The following is a 17,939-nucleotide window of genomic DNA, read 5'->3' on the forward strand; positions in this document are numbered from 1 at the left end:
TTTGGAGGCCACCTCACCCTGCAGATGAATAGGCTCTACATCAAGCCTGCATAGGAATCCTGACCCTGCCACTACTTATTTGCTGTGAGATCCTTTCTGAGTCTCACTTTCCTCTCCTGCAAAATAATAATCCCTGTTTGCAGAGCATTATTCACAATAGCCAAAAGGTGGAAACAACCCAAGTGCCCATTGATGAATGAATGGATAAACAAAATGGGCATGTTCCTGGACGTATAACTCAGTGGTAGAGTATTTGCCTAAAATGTGTGAGGCCCTGGGTTTAATCCCCAGCACCACAAAAACAAAACAAACCAGCAAACAAAAGATGCATATCCATAGAAGGGAATATTTTTCAGCCTGAAAACAGAAGGAAATTCTGACACATGCTACAGCATGGATGAGCCTGGAGGACATAAATAAACCAAACACACACAAAAAAAACAAATATTGTATGATTGCATCTGTATGAAGTACTCAAAAGAGTCAGATTCATAGAGAAAGAAAGTAGAATGGTGGTTGTCAAAAGCCCCGGGTGTGTGGAGGGGAATATTAATGAGAGCTAGTGTTTGATAGACGTGTAGTTTCAGTTTTGCAAGAGGAAAAACATTCAGAAGATGGATGGTGATGATGGTTTCCCAGCAGTGTGAATGAACTTATTGTCACTGAACAGTATCCTAAAAATGTTTACATGATCAACTTTGAGTTATGGGTTTTACCACAATACTTAGAAATTGTATACCAGCAGCCACAGTAAAAGCACTTACACTAAAATAAATGTCTAGATTAAATGACTAAAAACTGATTCAGGTTGACATTCTTTACTCTTTCCAATAATTGTGGCTGAGACTAAGATATAAAATTTAATAGTGTATTCATCCTGATATTTATAATTATTCTAAGTAATCTAGAATTTTAATTTTTTTTTAAAAAAGCAGCTTCAGTGCTTGCTTCAGCAACACACTAAAATTGGAACAATAAAGAAAAGATTAGCATGGCTTCTGTGCAAGGATGACATGCAAATTTGTGAAATGTTCCATATTTTTAATTTTTTTTAGTTGTCAATGGACCTTTATTTTATTTATTGATACGTGGTGCTGAGAATTGAACCCAATGTCTCACACGTGCTAAGCAAGCGTTCTGCCACTGAGCCACAACCCCAGCCGGAGTGTTCCATATTTTTTTAAAAAACAAAATAAAATAGAAAAGAAGCTTCAAAGCCACCATCCCATACTATCTTTTCAATATAATAAATAGCTTGATTTGGGACTTTTAGATTAAATGTGATATTCTATATATGCAGAATACATTGCCTATCATTAAAATGTATCTGTGATTACCTGTCCCAAAAAATTATTAAAATGCTAAGTTTTATGTCATGTATATTTTATCACAGAAAAAAATATCTACCTGGATTACCTCCCCATGTAGCTGGGAGATGTAGGAGAGCCCTGGATAAGAGCCAGTAGAGGAGCTGGGGTTGTGACTCAGTGGTAGAGCACTTGCCTAGCATGTGTGAGGCACTGGGTTAGATTCTCAGCACTGCATAAAAATAAAATAAATACAATAAATGTCCATCAACAACTAAAAGAAAAAAGGCCCAGTAGAGAAAAGAGGGAGTATAGTAGTTTCCTCTTATCTATCTATGGTTTATATTTGCACAATTTCATTTACCCATGGTCAACTGTGGTCTGAAAATATTTAATGGAAAAATTCAGAAATAACTCAAAAAATTTAATTTGTGTACCATTCTGAGTAGTGTGATAAAATCTCACACCATCCCACTCTGTTCTTCCCAGGATATGAATCATCCCTGTATCAGCATGTTCATGCTATATATGCTACTGGCTTATTAGCCACTTAGTAGCCATCTTGGTTATCAGATCAACTTTCATGGTGTCATAGATTTATGCTTAAGTAACATTTATTATACTTAATAATGGCCCCAAAGCACAAGAATATTGATACTGGAAATTTGGATATACTAAAGAGATGCCATTAAGTGCTTCTTTTAAGTAAAAAGGTACAAAAAGATATTTTGAGAGGGAGACCACAATCACATAATTTTTATTATAGTATATTTAAAAATTCATTCTATTTTATTATTAATTATTGTGCCTCATTCCTTACTGTGACTCATATATGAGTTACACTTTATCCTAGAGCTGGGATCGTGGCTCAGTGATAGAGTACTTAACTCACACATATGAGGCCCTGGGTTTGATCCTCAGCACCACAGAAAAATAAATAAATAAAATAAAGGTATTGTATAAACATATACAACTACAGATATTTTTTTAAAATATTTTTTAGAAACTTTATCCTGGGCTGGGGTTGTAGCTCAGTGACAAAGCTCATACCTCACACATGTGAGACACTGGGTTTGATCCTCAGCACCACATAAAAATAAAATTAAAATATTGTGTCCATGTATAACTAAAAACTAAAAACTTTATCCCAAGTGTGTATGCATAGAAAAAATATAGTATGTCTAGGGTTCAGCACTATTTGCAATTTCAGGCATCTACTGGGAGTCTTGGTACATATCCCCCTCAGATACGGGAGGACAGCTATATTCCTTTTGGAAGTGTCAATCTCAAAAAGGTTTAAGTCATTCCTTTGTGAGGTCTCATACCAGCTGGCTTGAACCCAATAGTGCATTTAATATGTTGGCACCAAAAACATTTGGCCCAGGCTAGGGCTGTAGCTCAGTGGTAGAGAATTGCCTAGCCTGTGTGAGGCACTGGGTTCGATCCTCAGCACCACATAAAAATAAAATAAAGGTATTGTCCAATTGCAACCTAAAAAAATTGACCCATCCTAAAGGTCAACTTTGCTTGCAGGGATCTAAAGTCACTATAGACCCCTGCTTGGTAGTCATAATAGGTCTGTCTGGTCCTCCTGGGGCAGAAGGGAGAAAAGGTCGCTGACTCCTGGTTCCAGGTCAAGGACTTTCCTTGAAAAACAAAAATAGCAATAAGAAAAACCATCTTTGTGGCTGGGGCTGAGGCTTAGTGAGAGAGCACTTGCCTAGAATGTGTGGGGCCCTGGGTTCCATCTGCAGCACTGCAAAACAAACAAAAACAAAACAAATAAAAATACCATCTTTCTTCTTCCAGGCAACTCTTGACAGCTCTCTGCTGATTCCCTACATCCTCACCTCCGGTGGCCCTGTAGTCCTCATCTGGTGACCAAGGTTATGGAACAAACGGTGGCTCTAGAGGCCCTTTTCCTCTTATGCTTTTCTCTACACCTCTCACTTGCTAAGCACCTTCTCCCCGGCAGCAGTCAGTGTTCCTGTCTCTTTCACATTCATTATTATCTCACTGAGAAGGTCAAGAGGGTTAATTATTGATGTCAACATTATGAACCTTGTTACTACTTTTAAGATAATATGCATTAACAGCTGTTTTGAAATTCTCATTGCCTCAACACTATTGTCTAGTGGTTTTCCACTCTTAATGTGTATTACAATTACCTGGAGAGCTCTTGAAAACCACCCAAAGGCAGACATCCTCTGGGCCTAATTACATGAGAAGCATAGCATAGTCATTACTCTCCATCAGGCATAATTACCTCTCCATGTCTTTGTACTCTGTGGGTCTCAGTCCTTGACACACAAAAAGAACCAGCAGGAGAGCCTGGTCAATATCCAGCCCCATCCCCCCAACCCTGCAGTGGCTGAACAATTGTATAATTCCTTTAATTTTTCAAGAAGTTTCTTCCTGTACTCTATTTCCATTCCCACCTCTATTCTTTCTACAAGCCCACTTTCCTCAAGTCACTATTTCTTGAAAATCTATTCTATAGTGAGGGGAAAGGAATTGTGAAAAACAGAGAAGTTAGCGCCTGTGGTTGGCTGATAATGGCTCCCAAACATTTGTTCAGTCCTAATCCTTGGAACCTGTGAATGCTACCTTATTTGGAAAAAGAATCTGTACAGATAATTAAAGATTTTGAGATGAGGAGATTCTCCTGAATTATCTGGGTGGGACTTAAATGCCATCACAAGCGTCCTTGTAAAAGACAGAGACTAAAACACACATGAGAGGAAGAAGCCTGTCATTCAGGGATGCAGACAGAGATTGGAGTGACAGCCATGAGCTGCAAGAGGCAGAGATTCTCCCCTAGAACCTCACTGGGGAATGTGGCCCTGAAGACATCTTCATTTTGGTCTTAAGGCCTCCAGAACTGTGAGTGGATATAAGTTTGTTTTAAGCCACCATATTTGTGGTCATTTGTCATGGCAACCTTAGGAAGCTAATAGTAACCAGAAGAGTTCGGTAACTGTCTTTATAGCAGAACTCCCTGGGACAGTTCCTATGCTAATGGGTATTATTTCCCAAGCACAATCCCTGGAAAAGTGTTCACCAAAGCACATATATGCTAGGTCCCACACTAGCTAGCACCCATGAACCAAATTCCCAACACTGCTGGCTGTATGTATACAAGATTTTCAGGCATGAGAGAGAATTGCAGCCATATGTGTTTGTGTGTGTGTGTGTGTGTATATATATATATATATAGTACTGGGGATTGNTTTTTTTTTTTATACTGGGGATTGGACCCAGAGGGACTTTACCCCTGAGCCACATCTTCAGCCCCTTTTACTTTGTATTTTGAGACAGGGTCGCACTAAGTTGCTTAGGGCCTTGCTAAATTGCTGAGGCTGGCCTCAAACTTGCGATCTTCCTGCCTCAGCCTCCTCAGTCATTGGGATTACAGGCTTGTGCCACCACCACTCAAGCTCTTTTTTCCCCCTAGATACTACGGATTGAACTTAGGGGCACTCAACTACGGAGCCACATCCCCAACCCTATTTTGTATTTTATTAGAGACAGGGTCTCATGGAGTTGCTTAGCATCTCACTTTTGCTGAGGCTGGCTTTGAACTCGCAATCCTCCTGCCTCAGCCTCCCGAGCTGCTAGGATTACAGGCGTGTGCCACTGCGCCCAGCTTCAAGCTCCTTTTAAGTCCTGTCCCCAGAGGCAAGGCACACCTTCTGGACCCAATTCCTAGCACACTCATCTCAGAGCTGACAGCATAACCAGCAGACACTCCATCTGAAAAGGACCTCCTGCCCCACCCCCTTACCCATGAACACTTGGATACTGGACTCAAGCTGGCACTCAGGACTATCTTTCCAGTTTGGGGTTTGTGTTGCCTGAATGCAAATGTAGCTGTCCCCATGGGTGTGCCCAGTCAACTGGAACAGCCACAGTCAGTGTCTGTGTGTGTGTGTGTGTGTGTGTGTGTGTGTAGGGGTAGCCAGCAAATCATATATAGTGCTGACCCTGTGCCAGGCACTGATATGAACACCTTTACATACACCACGTATTCCTCCTCTTTTATCCAGAGGAAGAAAACTAAGCAGAGAAGAAATAACCTGTCCAAGGTCACACAGCCAGTAAATGACAGAACCAGTAACCCAATCCAGACAGTCTGCTTCCAAGACCATGTGTTTGCTCACTCGGCTATACTGCCTCACACAGGATCAAATCGGCTTTGGCCATAGAAGCACTGATGCCTATGCATGAACAGGCAACTTTGTTGTCTAGTCAGGGAAATAAGGGCTCCACTCTAATAGGAGGCAGGGCCTGGGCCATGGCACCCTGCACGAGGCACATGAACAAAGTCTCCAAGGCCAACATCACACTGTTGAAATTTTGACAGCACCACTGGATGTTTTGCAAGGCAATGACCCAGGGAGGGACACTACTCAGCAGATTTTGCTCAGTAGAGTATTTTGGGGGTAGGCATCATGGTTTCCAGGGGGTTCCTTTTCCTCTTCCTGTCACTAGACTGACCCTTGGAACTATTCATAGCTTGTTGTCCTGTCAGCTCTATGGCTTGATTGCAAAAGTTAAATCCTGGATGCTGATAATTACGTGCTACAAGCTGCCACCCACTGAGGTGGGAGGCTCCAAACTCACTCCATCTAGTCTGGACACCATGTTGACACTTGAGATGAACTTGGACTCATTATAATCTCATTAACTGGATGTTGTTTTACATGCCTGTAATGCCAGCAACTTGGGAGGCTGAGGCAGGAGGTTCACAAGTTCAAGGTCAGCCTCAGCAATTTAGTGAGTCCCTAAACAACTTATTGAGACCCTGTCTCAAAATAAAAGATAAAAAGGGCTGGGGATGTAGTGCAGTGGTTAAGAACCCCTGGGTTCAATACCCAGTACCAAAACACACACACAAAAAAACCAAAACACACCCCCACTAGTGCCATGACAGAGCCAACCACACCCAAATTATGAAAAAAAAGTCATAACCCTAATTTATGGAAAACTCCCCTTTCCATGAAAAGCTCTGACAACATACCTGCCCCAACCCCTCATCACCAACCCTAATAAAAACCCAAACCTCACACCTGCTTAGGGTTAGAAGGTGCCTGTAGAGCATGAACTCTCCTTTTCCATTCATTGACCATTGAATAAAATTTTCTGCCTGCTCCCGGTGTGGTGGAAATCATGCTCAACAAGAAACCAAGCACCACTCAGAGGGTTGAAGAACTCAGGTTTATTTATGCCAGAGGACCCAGATGAGCTGGTACTCTGAAGTTCTGGGCCCCAAGCTGAGGTTACATGGGACTTTTATAGGAAATTTGACATCATTTCTTAACCATTACAACATTGGTAGGTTTGAATTCTTGGACTATGTTACCGAAGACCATGCAAAGGGAATTTACCATTAAGTAATTCCCACGTGTAGAACAAAGACAGTAAAATATTTGCCAGTGTTATGGAGAAATGACCTTCATCACATGCAGCAGTAACTCAAGATGAATTGAGTTTATCTCCGGAAGAGGTATATTTCTAAGAACTAAGCCTATGAGGTTATAGTTTAGGCAACAGTTAATTGGCATAGCAATTAAGTGAGGTAGCGATATTCCTACAGAGTTCAGAACATTCAAAGTATAAGAAACAACTCTTTCCACAGGTACCTGTTGAATCTCTGGCCTTGAAAGCCTGTCACAGGTATGTTTATATTTCATGAGAGGGAGACTCCTAGAGAAAGCTATCTAATAGATAGGAACCAAGGGTTAATTAGGTTCCCAGAAGAGAGGCTGATAGAAAGGAGGGGGAAATTTAACCCTTCCCCCAGGCACTGGTTCTTCATCATAATGTTCGGATAATTTTATTTATTCCATTACACCAGAACTGGTTGTTTACTAGTCGATGTTACTGAGTAGGAAAAGAGGCTGCAAATCCGGTAACATTCACGGGAGCTCAGAGGCAGCCAAGAGCCCCAGATCAGGCCCAGCCCAGACTACCTGCTCCTCAGGGAGGATGGCCTTCCTGGCACAGATTTCACCCAGCTTGGCAGGTGCACTGCAGTTTGGGAGAAAAAACTTCAGGCTCATAGCTGGTGACACCCTCTGAAGGACACAAGCCCCAGTCCCTCCCATACAACCAATCAAAGCCAAGGGTGAGGTCACTCTGGGAATATTGGGCGCATCCTGTATTCTTTGAGAGGTCATGAGTGGCTCATAGAAGCGGCCCTAGGCTGCTAAGGACTTCCAGCTGATGACAAGAGGCACTTCTCTCCCTGGTTCAAAAGACTGAGGGTTTAGAGGTAGTTAGACAATGAAAAGGGAAGAAGCCCAGGAGTCTAGAAGCACAAACTGAAACCAGAAGAAGGAGAACTGGGGACTGAAGTGAGGGGAGAGCAGTGCCCGAGGCCACATTCAGGGAACATTTGTTTCCATGCAGTCTTGGTCCCACCTTCTTTCAAGGGCTCTAAACTGCTCCTGGAGATAGGATTGGACTCCAAACCCATCCTGCATGAGAGAGATTCTTTTGGAAAATTTTATTTTTTTTCCTCTTGGTACTGGGGATTGAACCCAGGGGCTTCTAACTCCTGAACAACACTCCCAGCCCTTTTGTTTTTAATTATTTTGAGATAGGGTGTCACTAAGTTGCTTAGGGTCTTGCTTAGTTGCTGAGACTGGCTTTGAACTTGAGATCCTTCTGCCTCAGCCTCCTGAGTCACTGGGATTATAGGCATGTGCTCCCACACCAACAGTAACATTTTTGTTTGTTTCAGTGAGTATAATTTCAAACTTACACAAAAATTGCAAGAAGAGTGAAGAGAGCTCCCTTTTACCTTTCCTCCACATCACTGTTCACCCGCACTTGCTTTTACCTTTTGAGCATCCTCTCCCTCTCCGTATACTTGATTTCCAAGTCCTAGGAAAGTAAGTGGCAGTCAGAACAATCCTTTGCTTATAAATACCTCAATGATTTTTTTTAAATAACTTATTCGTTGTTGTTGGACCTTTATTTATTTTTATTTTTATGTGGTGCCCGAGAATCGAACCCAGTGCCTCACACATACCAGGCAAGCTCACTAACACTGAGCCACAACCCCAGTCCCTACCTCAATGATTTTTGTCAACAATAATATTCTCTGAAATTTTCAAAATTAGCAAAATACCAGAGATACGAGGGTTTTGTCTAATCTCCAGGCCATATTCAGATTTCATTTGTTGTCCCAATACTTGAACTCACTTGTATCTACCTTTTTGAAGACTATTTAGTCACATAGTTAATATGTAAATGCAGCTTCTGTGTAAAACATTACAGATAAGGCAAAAGTAGTTCTCTTTGAACTATTCAATCCCAGTCCCTCCAATCCCACAAGGTGTTATCGTGTAATGGGTAGGAATGCAGGGACTCTGCCACTTAGCTGTGTGACTTTGAACAAGCTCCTTAAACTGCCTGTGTTTCTGTGATCTGTACAATGGGAATGATAATGAACTACCTCACAGTTACTGCATGGGTATGAGTTCATCCTGATAAAACAGAACAGTGCCCTCACAAAGTTAAGTAATCAGTAGATGTTACCTGTTCTATTAGCCTGCTGGACCTCATCCCGTGGGAAAGTACAAGGGAATGCAAGAAGCAGAAATTACCAAAGCTCCCTCCAGGGCACCAGCACTTAGGGCTTGAGTCCCAGGAAGATCCAGAGATACACAATGTAGGGCTGAAGAAGGGGTAGTCCCCCGTCCCTGGGCATCTCTGTTATTCGAGCTCTCCTTTCCTTAGAAAGGAGAAACCTTTTTCAGATGAGGAAACTGAGGCAGAGAGATTAAATTATTTGGAAATTTAGGGCCAGCAGAAGGAAGCTCAGAGTCCCAGCAGTGTCTTAAGTTTGCCCCCCTGCCTGGGGCTGGGACATTTCACATAAAAACGGCTCAGCTCCAAAAATCATTGAGGTAGCGGCTGAGGTTGTGGCTTAGTGGTAGAGTGCCTGCCTCGGTGGTGCATGCCTGTAATCCCAGCTGCTCAGGAGGCTGAGGCAGGAGGATGGTGATTTCAAAGCCAGCTTCAGCACAAGCGAGGTGCTAAGCAAGTCAGTGTGACCCTGTCTCTAAATAAAATACAAAATATGGCTGGGGATGTGGCTCAGCAGTTGAATGTTCCTGAGTTCAATCCCTCGTACCCGCCCCCCCCCCCGAAAAAAAAGGCTCAGTTCTAGCCTGGACCACTGCCTGAGCTTGATGGGCTATGGCTGGCAGTCAAGTCCATGGGTCAAAATCCCATGAGGAATTTTGAGGAGTTTTGAAAGAGACTGTGAAGCAGAAGACCAAGGTAGAAAGGAGGAAATGGCTGGCCCTTGTCCCTGGCAGGCAGGCTGGCTGGGTAGACAGCTGTAGGGGCCCTCCTTCCTGTGAGGGACTAGGCCCAGAGCTTAGATCTCTAAGCCTTCCATCTCCCCAAACCACAGCCCAGAGGTGTGAAAGAATGAAAATAACAGGGGGAGGTGTGGCAGAAGAGCCAGGTGCACATTTCACACCTTGACCACAGGTGGGGCCCACAGCTTCACTCTGACTAACTTCCTCCTCAGGCTTCCCCATGGCTGCTAGGGAGGACAGAAGCAGGAGGGCTTCAGCCAGAACTCCCCAAGGGTTGGGCCTGGCTCTGACCTGGTCTGGGGGCTGCTTGTAACTGGAAAGGACAAACAGAATAAGAGGGCCAGACAAAGGCTTGGTTCATTGCATAACACAGGAACTTTCCAAGACACCTTAGCTATGAATGACAGCAGAAGACCACCACAGATCTATTCTGAGGCTTCAGATGGCTTGGTTTGGAAAGTTACTAGAGTGGGTGCAAACAGCTGGGCACCTACACTGTACTAGACACTTTCTACCCATATTGTTTGCAGTCCACAGAGAAACACTATCAAATGCATACAATCATAGAAACCATTTTCAGATGAGGAAATTGAGGCAGAGAGATTAAATTATTTGCCTGGGATCACACAGCTGGGCAGCTAAAGGACTTGACTAGGACTGGAGAATTGTTCTGACTCCCAACCAAGGTTGAGGGGCAGCCTTTCTGGAAGACCAGCCCTCTGACCATGGCTGCACACCTCTTAAGGTACCACTCTCAATTGTGAGCTACCCTAGCATGAAAGGCTCCCAGTGGCTCTAGGTCTGTGGCCAGTGTCCCACTCACTCAGCATTGTGCTCTTACTAAGCACTTGGCTCTGTGATTGGAGCCTGTGGCTTTAGTTAAGTCAGTTCACCTTGTAATAATCTCACCGAGGAAACTGGCTCAAGATGGTTCTGCAATTTGTCCAAGGTCACACCTCACAAACTGGGTGGAGTCAGGGCTTGAGTCCAGACAAATTCAGTGTTCTTTCCCTTGTGTCACAGTCACACAGGTCAGCCCAGGAGCAGCAAGAGCTCAGGCTGGCTGATAAGGACCCAGCATCAGGATGTCATCAGGATGTTGGGACTCAGAAAGGAAAGTTCTCTGTCCAAAGCTCTTCCCCTGACCTTCTCCCAGGTATCCTTCCCAGCAACCTGAGAAGGTGTATCATCCCAATATCACAGATGAGGAGACTGGGGCCCAGAAAGGGGACCAGGGATCCCTAGACCTTAATATTTCACACAGACCAGTAATATTCCAATATTTATTTGGAGGACCCATGTTGGATTGCCATCGTCTGCCAATGCAAGATATTTCCAGAATGACCATCTGTTTTGCCATCATTTTTGCATAAAATAAATATCCTCTTAATACCAGAAAAGAGATGAAAACATAATACAGACTGAATCCTTTAAAAAGAACAAATATAGCCTTTTGGAGTCATTATTCTTATCTGTGGAAACCCAGTAACCTAAACCCCTTCACAGACCAGCATTGGGACATCGTGATCCCAGCTCCCATCCCTTTTCTCTCCATAGGCAGTCACTTGCCAAGTCCTACTCATCCTAACTGGCCTAGCTTCAGAAATTCTCCTGGCTTCCTCCATTTCCACTGCTCCCGACCTACCCCAGAGCTTCAGATCCTTTTGACCTGAACCCTATAGGTGATAAGCTGTTTTAGGGAAAGCAGTCACACCTGTGTACTGAAGAAGGGGAGAACTTTGATACCTGACAAGTGTGCATCATTTCAATGAACTTGAACTGAATTTCAGACATGTGCCTGAAGGCTTTGGAGGAGAAATCAGGTTAAAAACTAGGGCCCCAAAGGTCATGAGCTAGCATTTGGGGAAGAGAGGGAAAGAAGAATCTGCTGGGGTGAGGCAACTTAGGGGCACCCTTGCTTGCTGATAATGAGAAGGGCAATAGGTAGGGGAGACGAGAAGAAGGGGAAAGTTCCAAGAAGGTGGGAGAGAAATTGTTCTACCACTGTGCACTATGAAGCTGTCTTACAGCTCATCAGAACTCCTCCCAACCCCATTCTTTTTTAAAAATATTTTAATAGCTTTATTTATTTATTTATTTTTATGTGGTGCTGAGGATCGAACCCAGGGCCTCACATAGGCTAGGCAAGCGCTCTACCACTGAGCCACACAAACCCAGCCTCCCCTACCCCATTCTTCATACACTGGAAGTAACTGCTCTCATGAATTTGTGGTGTCTCCAGTCTCTGTCTTAAACTTCGAGAACAAGCAGCCATATCCAAAACAATATGGCATTGCTTTGTGTGGTGGTTCCTAGAATGTACTTATAAGTGGTGTCCAACTAAACACAATATTCACTTACTTGCTTCTTCCACCATGTGGGCATTGGTTTCTCTAGATACATCCATGTTAAAAAAAAATGTAGCTTTACTTCACTCATTTTTAGCTGCATGAATATCTCAGTTTATCATTTAAAAGAAACTGAACACAGCAAAATAAGTGGTAAAAGGAAGAGTTAGGCGTACGCCTGTAATCCCAGAGAGATGGGAGGCTGAGGCAGGAGGATCCTGAGTTCAAAGGCAGCCTCAGCAAAAGCGAGCCACTAAGCAATTCAGTGAGACCCACCCTGTCTCTAAATTAAAAAAAAAAAATACAAAATAGGGTTGAAGATGTGGCTCAGTGATCAAGTGCCCCTGAATTCAATCCCCGGTACCAAAAACTAAAATAAAAGAAAAGAAAAAAAAATTAAAAAGGAGAGTTAGCTGTGTGGGCTCATTCCCCACACCCACCCTTACTTGCCATGTCTGACGACAATGTTTCCTTTCTGAATCATCCATGGGACAACCCACTACCTCACAAGGGACTTGCATGGTTGGAATGAGGCAGCATCAGAGAAAGCACCTAAATTAGCAATGTCTAGCACACAGCAAGTTTGTCCCTAGCGGTTCCTTTTCCTTTCCCCTGTTGATGAGCAGGGTGGGGTGATGGCAAAGAACTAGATTTAGTGTGAAGGATTTCTTTAAAATATTTTAATTTTTCAAGAAAGCGAATCGTCTTTACAAATAACACATTTAGCAATTCAGTCTGTACAATCTTGCAAAGATCAACTCCAGCCCAGGATGGAGGAATGGGTATTCTAATTTATTGAGCATTGACCAGAAGAAGGGGCAAATCTTGCATCTGTGAGCAGGGTTGCCCTCCACTTCCCCACTGCATGGCTTCTCTTTCAGATCTCTCCACTTAAAGGATCTGCTCCTACCCAGCTACCCTCTGCCCTTCCCTAGGGCCCAGACTTTCTGGTCCCAGACTTGCAGACAGTTCCTCCAGAGTGGTTTCACTCAGCCTCAGGAATGGCTGGAGCAGGACCTCTGTGGCCTGGGGTCCAGGGAGGTCTGGTATAGATAACCCTCTGGAAGAGGCTGCACTGAGAACCCTGAAACACTCACTTCCTCTGTGCACTGCACGTTCCCAACCACAAGCACCAAAGCAAACGGGCAGGCAGCACGCAACCAAGCAGCCAGAGCACCAACCCAGCCATGGTCCCTGAGGTAAGTGCTGTTGCCCAATGTGGCCAGTCCATACCTTGGAGTGGGGAACCCAGGGCACTAGGGATAGGCCAGAGTGGGCCCACAGCTACAATGCAGGGGCACCAGAGGGCTAGGCGAACAGGTAGAGGTGGTAGGAGATTTGATAGGTAAACTAGACAGGGAATTGGGAACTCGGTGACTGACCACAGGCAAGTCTCTTCCCCTCTGGCTTGGGTACCTATTCAGCAAAATTGGGGTGGTGAGGGCAGTAGAGGCTCAATCTTGAAGACTTCTAAGATTCCCTTCATCTCTGACTTGGAACTTAGGCTCTTGCGAGCTGGATTGAATTGGCACCAGGGAGGCCTGCAACTCTGGAGTGCTTTAGGGTACAAGTGAAGGGTAAAAAAGATTCCTGTTAGCTGGGTGTGGTGGTACACCCCTGTGTCACAGCTACTTGGGGAGCTGAGGCAGGAAGATCACTTGAATCCAGGAGTTCAGGTCCAACCTGGGCAACTTAGCTAGATCCTATCTCCTAAGAAGAAAAGAAGGAAGGAAGGGAAAGAGGGAAGAGGGAGTGAGGGAGGAGGGAGGGAAGGAAAATTCCTGCTGAAATTTGGTTGGGAACTCAACTTGGTGACTGACTACTGGTAGGTGGCTAAATTGGGTTTGCAAGCCTCTGTGTAGGGGAGAGGAAGCACGGGGCAGAAATCAGGTATGGGGAGTGGTGCAGTGATTTGTAGAGAGACCCCATAAGGAGGCAGGAAGTTGGGGTCCTCAGATAAGAGCTGAGGAGACAATGGCAAGTGACTGAGAGAAAGGATGGGAGAGGGAGGTGCTGGGAGGCAGGTGGTTAAACTAGGTGTGGCCACAGCACTGAGGTTGGCAAGTCATGAAGGGAGTCTGAAGAGACAGAGAGGAAAGTAGCCAGGAGGGCTCTGGGCACTTGAGGGAAACTCTTCCTCCTGCCCAGGATCTATGGCCCCCATGGAATGACCCCAGAAGAGTAAAGAACAACCTTTGAGAATGGAAGTCACCATCCCAGAGCACAGGCTGGGCAGATAAAGTTCAGGAAGAGTGGCCCTAGAAGAAAGGTAGCAGCAGGCCTCAGAGCCTGCCTTCCAGAGGTACTGCTCAGAGAAATGCTGATCAGACTAAATCAAAAGTCACAATGGGGACCAGGCATATTGGTGTCTGCCTTTAATCTCAGCAACTCAGGAGACTGAGGCAGGAGGACTGGAAGTTGGAGGTCAGCCTAGGCAAGTTAGTGAGACCCTGTCTCAAAAAAATTAAAAGGGGCTGGGGATGTAGCTCGGTGGTAGAACATACCTGGGTTCAATCCCTAGTCTCTCTCTCTCTCTCTCTCTCTCTCTCTCTCTCTCTCTCTCTCTCACACACACACACACACATACACACACACACACACATATCATGAAGGGGCAGCTGTGTTCAGGTCTTTACATAATGGTGCCAACCTCCCTTCTCTCCTCCCTCCTTTGACAGGTGAGTGAACATCAAGTGCTGGGTGCCTCAGACTTTGCCTCTTTCCTGGAAAACTGTACCTATCCCTATTACTATGGAGAAAATGAGAGTAACTCCTGCTGTGATTATCAGCCCTGCCCACAGGACTTCAGCTTGAACTTTGACCGAGCCTTCCTGCCCGTCCTCTACAGCCTTCTCTTTCTGCTGGGGCTGCTGGGCAATGGTGCAGTGGCAGCTGTGCTACTGAGCCAGAGGGCAGCCCTCTGCAGCACCGATACCTTCCTGCTCCACCTGGCTGTGGCTGACGCCCTGCTGGTGCTGACACTCCCACTCTGGGCAGTGGATGCTGCTGTCCAGTGGGTCTTCGGCTCCGGCCTCTGCAAAGTGGCAGGTGCCCTCTTCAACATCAACTTCTATGCTGGGGCCCTCTTGCTGGCCTGCATCAGCTTTGACCGCTACCTGAGCATAGTGCATGCCACCCAGCTCTACCGAAGGGGGCCCCGAGCCCGCGTGACCCTCACCTGTATAGTTGTCTGGGGGCTCTGTCTGCTTTTTGCCCTCCCAGACTTCATCTTCCTGTCGGCCCGTTATGACAAGCGTCTCAATGCCACCCACTGCCAGTACAATTTCCCACCAGTCGGCCGCACAGCTCTGCGCGGGCTGCAGCTGGTGGCAGGTTTCCTGCTGCCCCTGCTGGTCATGGCCTACTGCTATGCCCGCATCCTGGCTGTGCTCCTGGTCTCCAGAGGACAGAGACGCCTGCGAGCCATGCGCTTAGTGGTGGTGGTGGTGGTGGCCTTTGCCCTGTGCTGGACTCCTTATCACCTGGTGGTGCTGGTGGACACTCTCATGGACCTGGGGTCCTTGGCACGCAACTGTGGCCGTGAAAGCCATGTGGACGTGGCCAAGTCAATTACCTCAGGCATGGGCTACATGCACTGCTGCCTCAACCCATTGCTCTATGCCTTTGTGGGTGTCAAGTTCCGTGAGCATATGTGGATACTGCTCATGCGCCTGGGCTGCCCTGTCCAGAGAAGGCTCCAGCGGCAGCCATCATCTTCCCGCCGGGATTCATCTTGGTCTGAGACCACAGAGGCTTCCTATGTAGGGTTGTGAGGCTGCAATGGGAGTTCCCCATTGGCACATGCAGCCTGGCTCTTATCCAGGCTTCTCCCTCTCTCACTGCTGGGCTGGCTCTGATTCTCCTCGTAACCTCATCCCTGGGACTTAGGGGCAGCCTCAGCACCACTCGGTCACCATTGCTGTTCCATAGCTGCCAACCCCCATCCTGCCACTTGAGAGGTGGCTGCTGGAGCCCCACTGCCCTCCTAATTCAACAAGTAGAAATTGGCCTTCTCTATGTGCCCAGAGTAAAAGGGGAACAGGATGCTACCCCATGGGGCCATGGCTGAGCAACAACTGTGGCTGTCTGTGGTCCCCAAGACTTGTCTTTGCTTTTATTTTTATATCTAAAATCCTGCTTAAAACTTTTCAATAAACATGATAATCAGGACCAGAATGTGGAAGTAGTCGTCAATATGGACAGCCCTGCTGGGCAACAGTGGCACACACCTATAATCCCAGTGGCTTGGGAGGCTGTGGTAGGAGGATTGCAAGTTGAAGGCCAACCTTAGCAATTTAGCAAGGTCCTAAGCAACTCAGCGAGACCATCTCTAAATAAAATATTTTTTAAAAGGCTGGGGATGTGACTCAGTGATTAAGCACCTCTGGGTTCAATCCCTGGAACAACAACAAAAAAAAGATAGCCCTGACTGGGCTTAAGAATATATTCCATTTCTCCCCTCCTGGCCCGGGGTCCATACCGACTCAGCCTGCCTTTGTTAATGTCTTTCTGTGGCCTTTTCTCTGTTCTCTTGGGTACTCCTTTGGTCTCTGCTAGGCCCCATATTGCCCAGTGGTGCTGGTGTACACCCTTAGGGACCTGGGTGGCAGCTGGCTATATAATTTGGAAAAGGGATCATTAAGTGTTAATAAGACATAGTCCCTGTACTCCAGAAGCTCAAGCCAGCAGAGAAGATGTGTTAAGAGCTAGCAATACCAAGTCTTCTATACCATGATGTAAGGGAGTAGTGACACATAGTGAATCCAGGGCTTAGCATACAAAGGTTGGAAGCATTTGGGAAGGTTTTCTGAGGACTTAAAGGGCAACTAGTATTTTCAAGGATAAAGTAGAGAGACAGCATTTCTATGCAGAAGGAAGGGCAGTAGTAAAGGTGAGACAGCTAAAAACAGTGAAGCTATTAGTTTTGGCTGGCTAGAGTTAAGGGTTTGGATGGAGAAAGGTTGAAAGTAAGACTGGAAGGTAGTTCGGGATCAGGTGGTGGTATCATAGTCCAGTCAGAAAGCTATGTTGGTTATTCAGGAGACATGAGAGGTGATACAGGTTCTTACTAGGGAAATGGCAGTGAGCCTATAGGAAAGCAAAAGATGACTTGAAAACAGTCATCAGCACTGGGAGCATTTTTCCACTGCTGCCTCTGGGATTGAAGGAAAATTTAACTGGGGCTTCCCAGAAGGGCGATCAACAGAGCTAATAAGGAAGAGAGTGAAGGGATAGACCCATTGCACTACCAGTTCATCTCAATGAAGTCACTGATGTGCCATGACCCAGTTTGACAGGTCAGTTGGGCCCTTTCTGAGACTGCAGATAAGGCTAGAGGCAGGGATAGAGAAGAAAAATCCAAGCAGTTAGTTGGGGAAGCTTGTCCTAACCTAGGTACACCTCCAATCACATCTAGCCACAGTTGGGGGTTTGTGACCAGTAAGAGAATACTCTAAGCTTCTGCAAAAATCAAAGGGAAATGTCAAAATAACACATCCTGCTTATAAGAAATATCAGTAGCGCAAGATATTTGTGGCAGGCTTAGAAATGGGCCCCACCAAGACAACCATGATCCAATCCTGTTTGTGAATAGGTTACCTTACATGGTGAAAGGAAATTAGGTTTGCTAATCAGCTGACTTTAAAATAAGAAGATTCTCCTAGATTTTCTAGGTGGACCCATGTAACCATAAGGTCCTTAAAAGTTTGAGGAAGGCAGAAAGTGAGAGAGATGTTGCTAGCTCTGAAGATGGAGGAAGGGGCCACAAACCAAGGAATATGCTGACATGTAAAAGTTGAAAAGACAAGGAAATGGATTTTCCCCAGAGCCTCCAGAAAGGGCATATCCCTGTTGACACTTTGATTTTAGTCCAGGATGATTCATTGCAGGCTTCTGACCTCTAGAACTATAAGATAATACACTTGTGTTGCTTTAAGCCACTAAGTTTA

The 17,939-nt window shown here is 45.4% G+C and overlaps 1 protein-coding gene and 1 non-coding gene across 2 annotated transcripts; both read left to right on the forward strand.

The window, feature by feature from the left end:
* Positions 1 to 941: 941 nt before the first annotated feature.
* Positions 942 to 1,043, forward strand: LOC125614456. The gene has a single exon (XR_007345044.1). It is a non-coding gene; the product is annotated as a U6 spliceosomal RNA (small nuclear RNA).
* Positions 1,044 to 12,798: 11,755 nt separating this feature from the next.
* Cxcr3 (C-X-C motif chemokine receptor 3) lies at positions 12,799 to 16,167 on the forward strand. The gene is made up of 2 exons (XM_015501623.2): positions 12,799 to 13,190; positions 14,670 to 16,167. The coding sequence occupies exons 1-2, from the start codon at positions 13,179 to 13,181 to the stop codon at positions 15,762 to 15,764; spliced, it is 1,107 nt and encodes a 368-aa protein (XP_015357109.1). The 5' UTR covers positions 12,799 to 13,178; the 3' UTR covers positions 15,765 to 16,167.
* The last annotated feature ends 1,772 nt before the right edge of the window (positions 16,168 to 17,939 follow it).

The sequence above is a fragment of the Marmota marmota genome, unplaced genomic scaffold (assembly GCF_001458135.2).
Source record: "Marmota marmota marmota unplaced genomic scaffold, marMar, whole genome shotgun sequence".
In the NCBI taxonomy this organism is placed as follows: domain Eukaryota; kingdom Metazoa; phylum Chordata; class Mammalia; order Rodentia; family Sciuridae; genus Marmota; species Marmota marmota.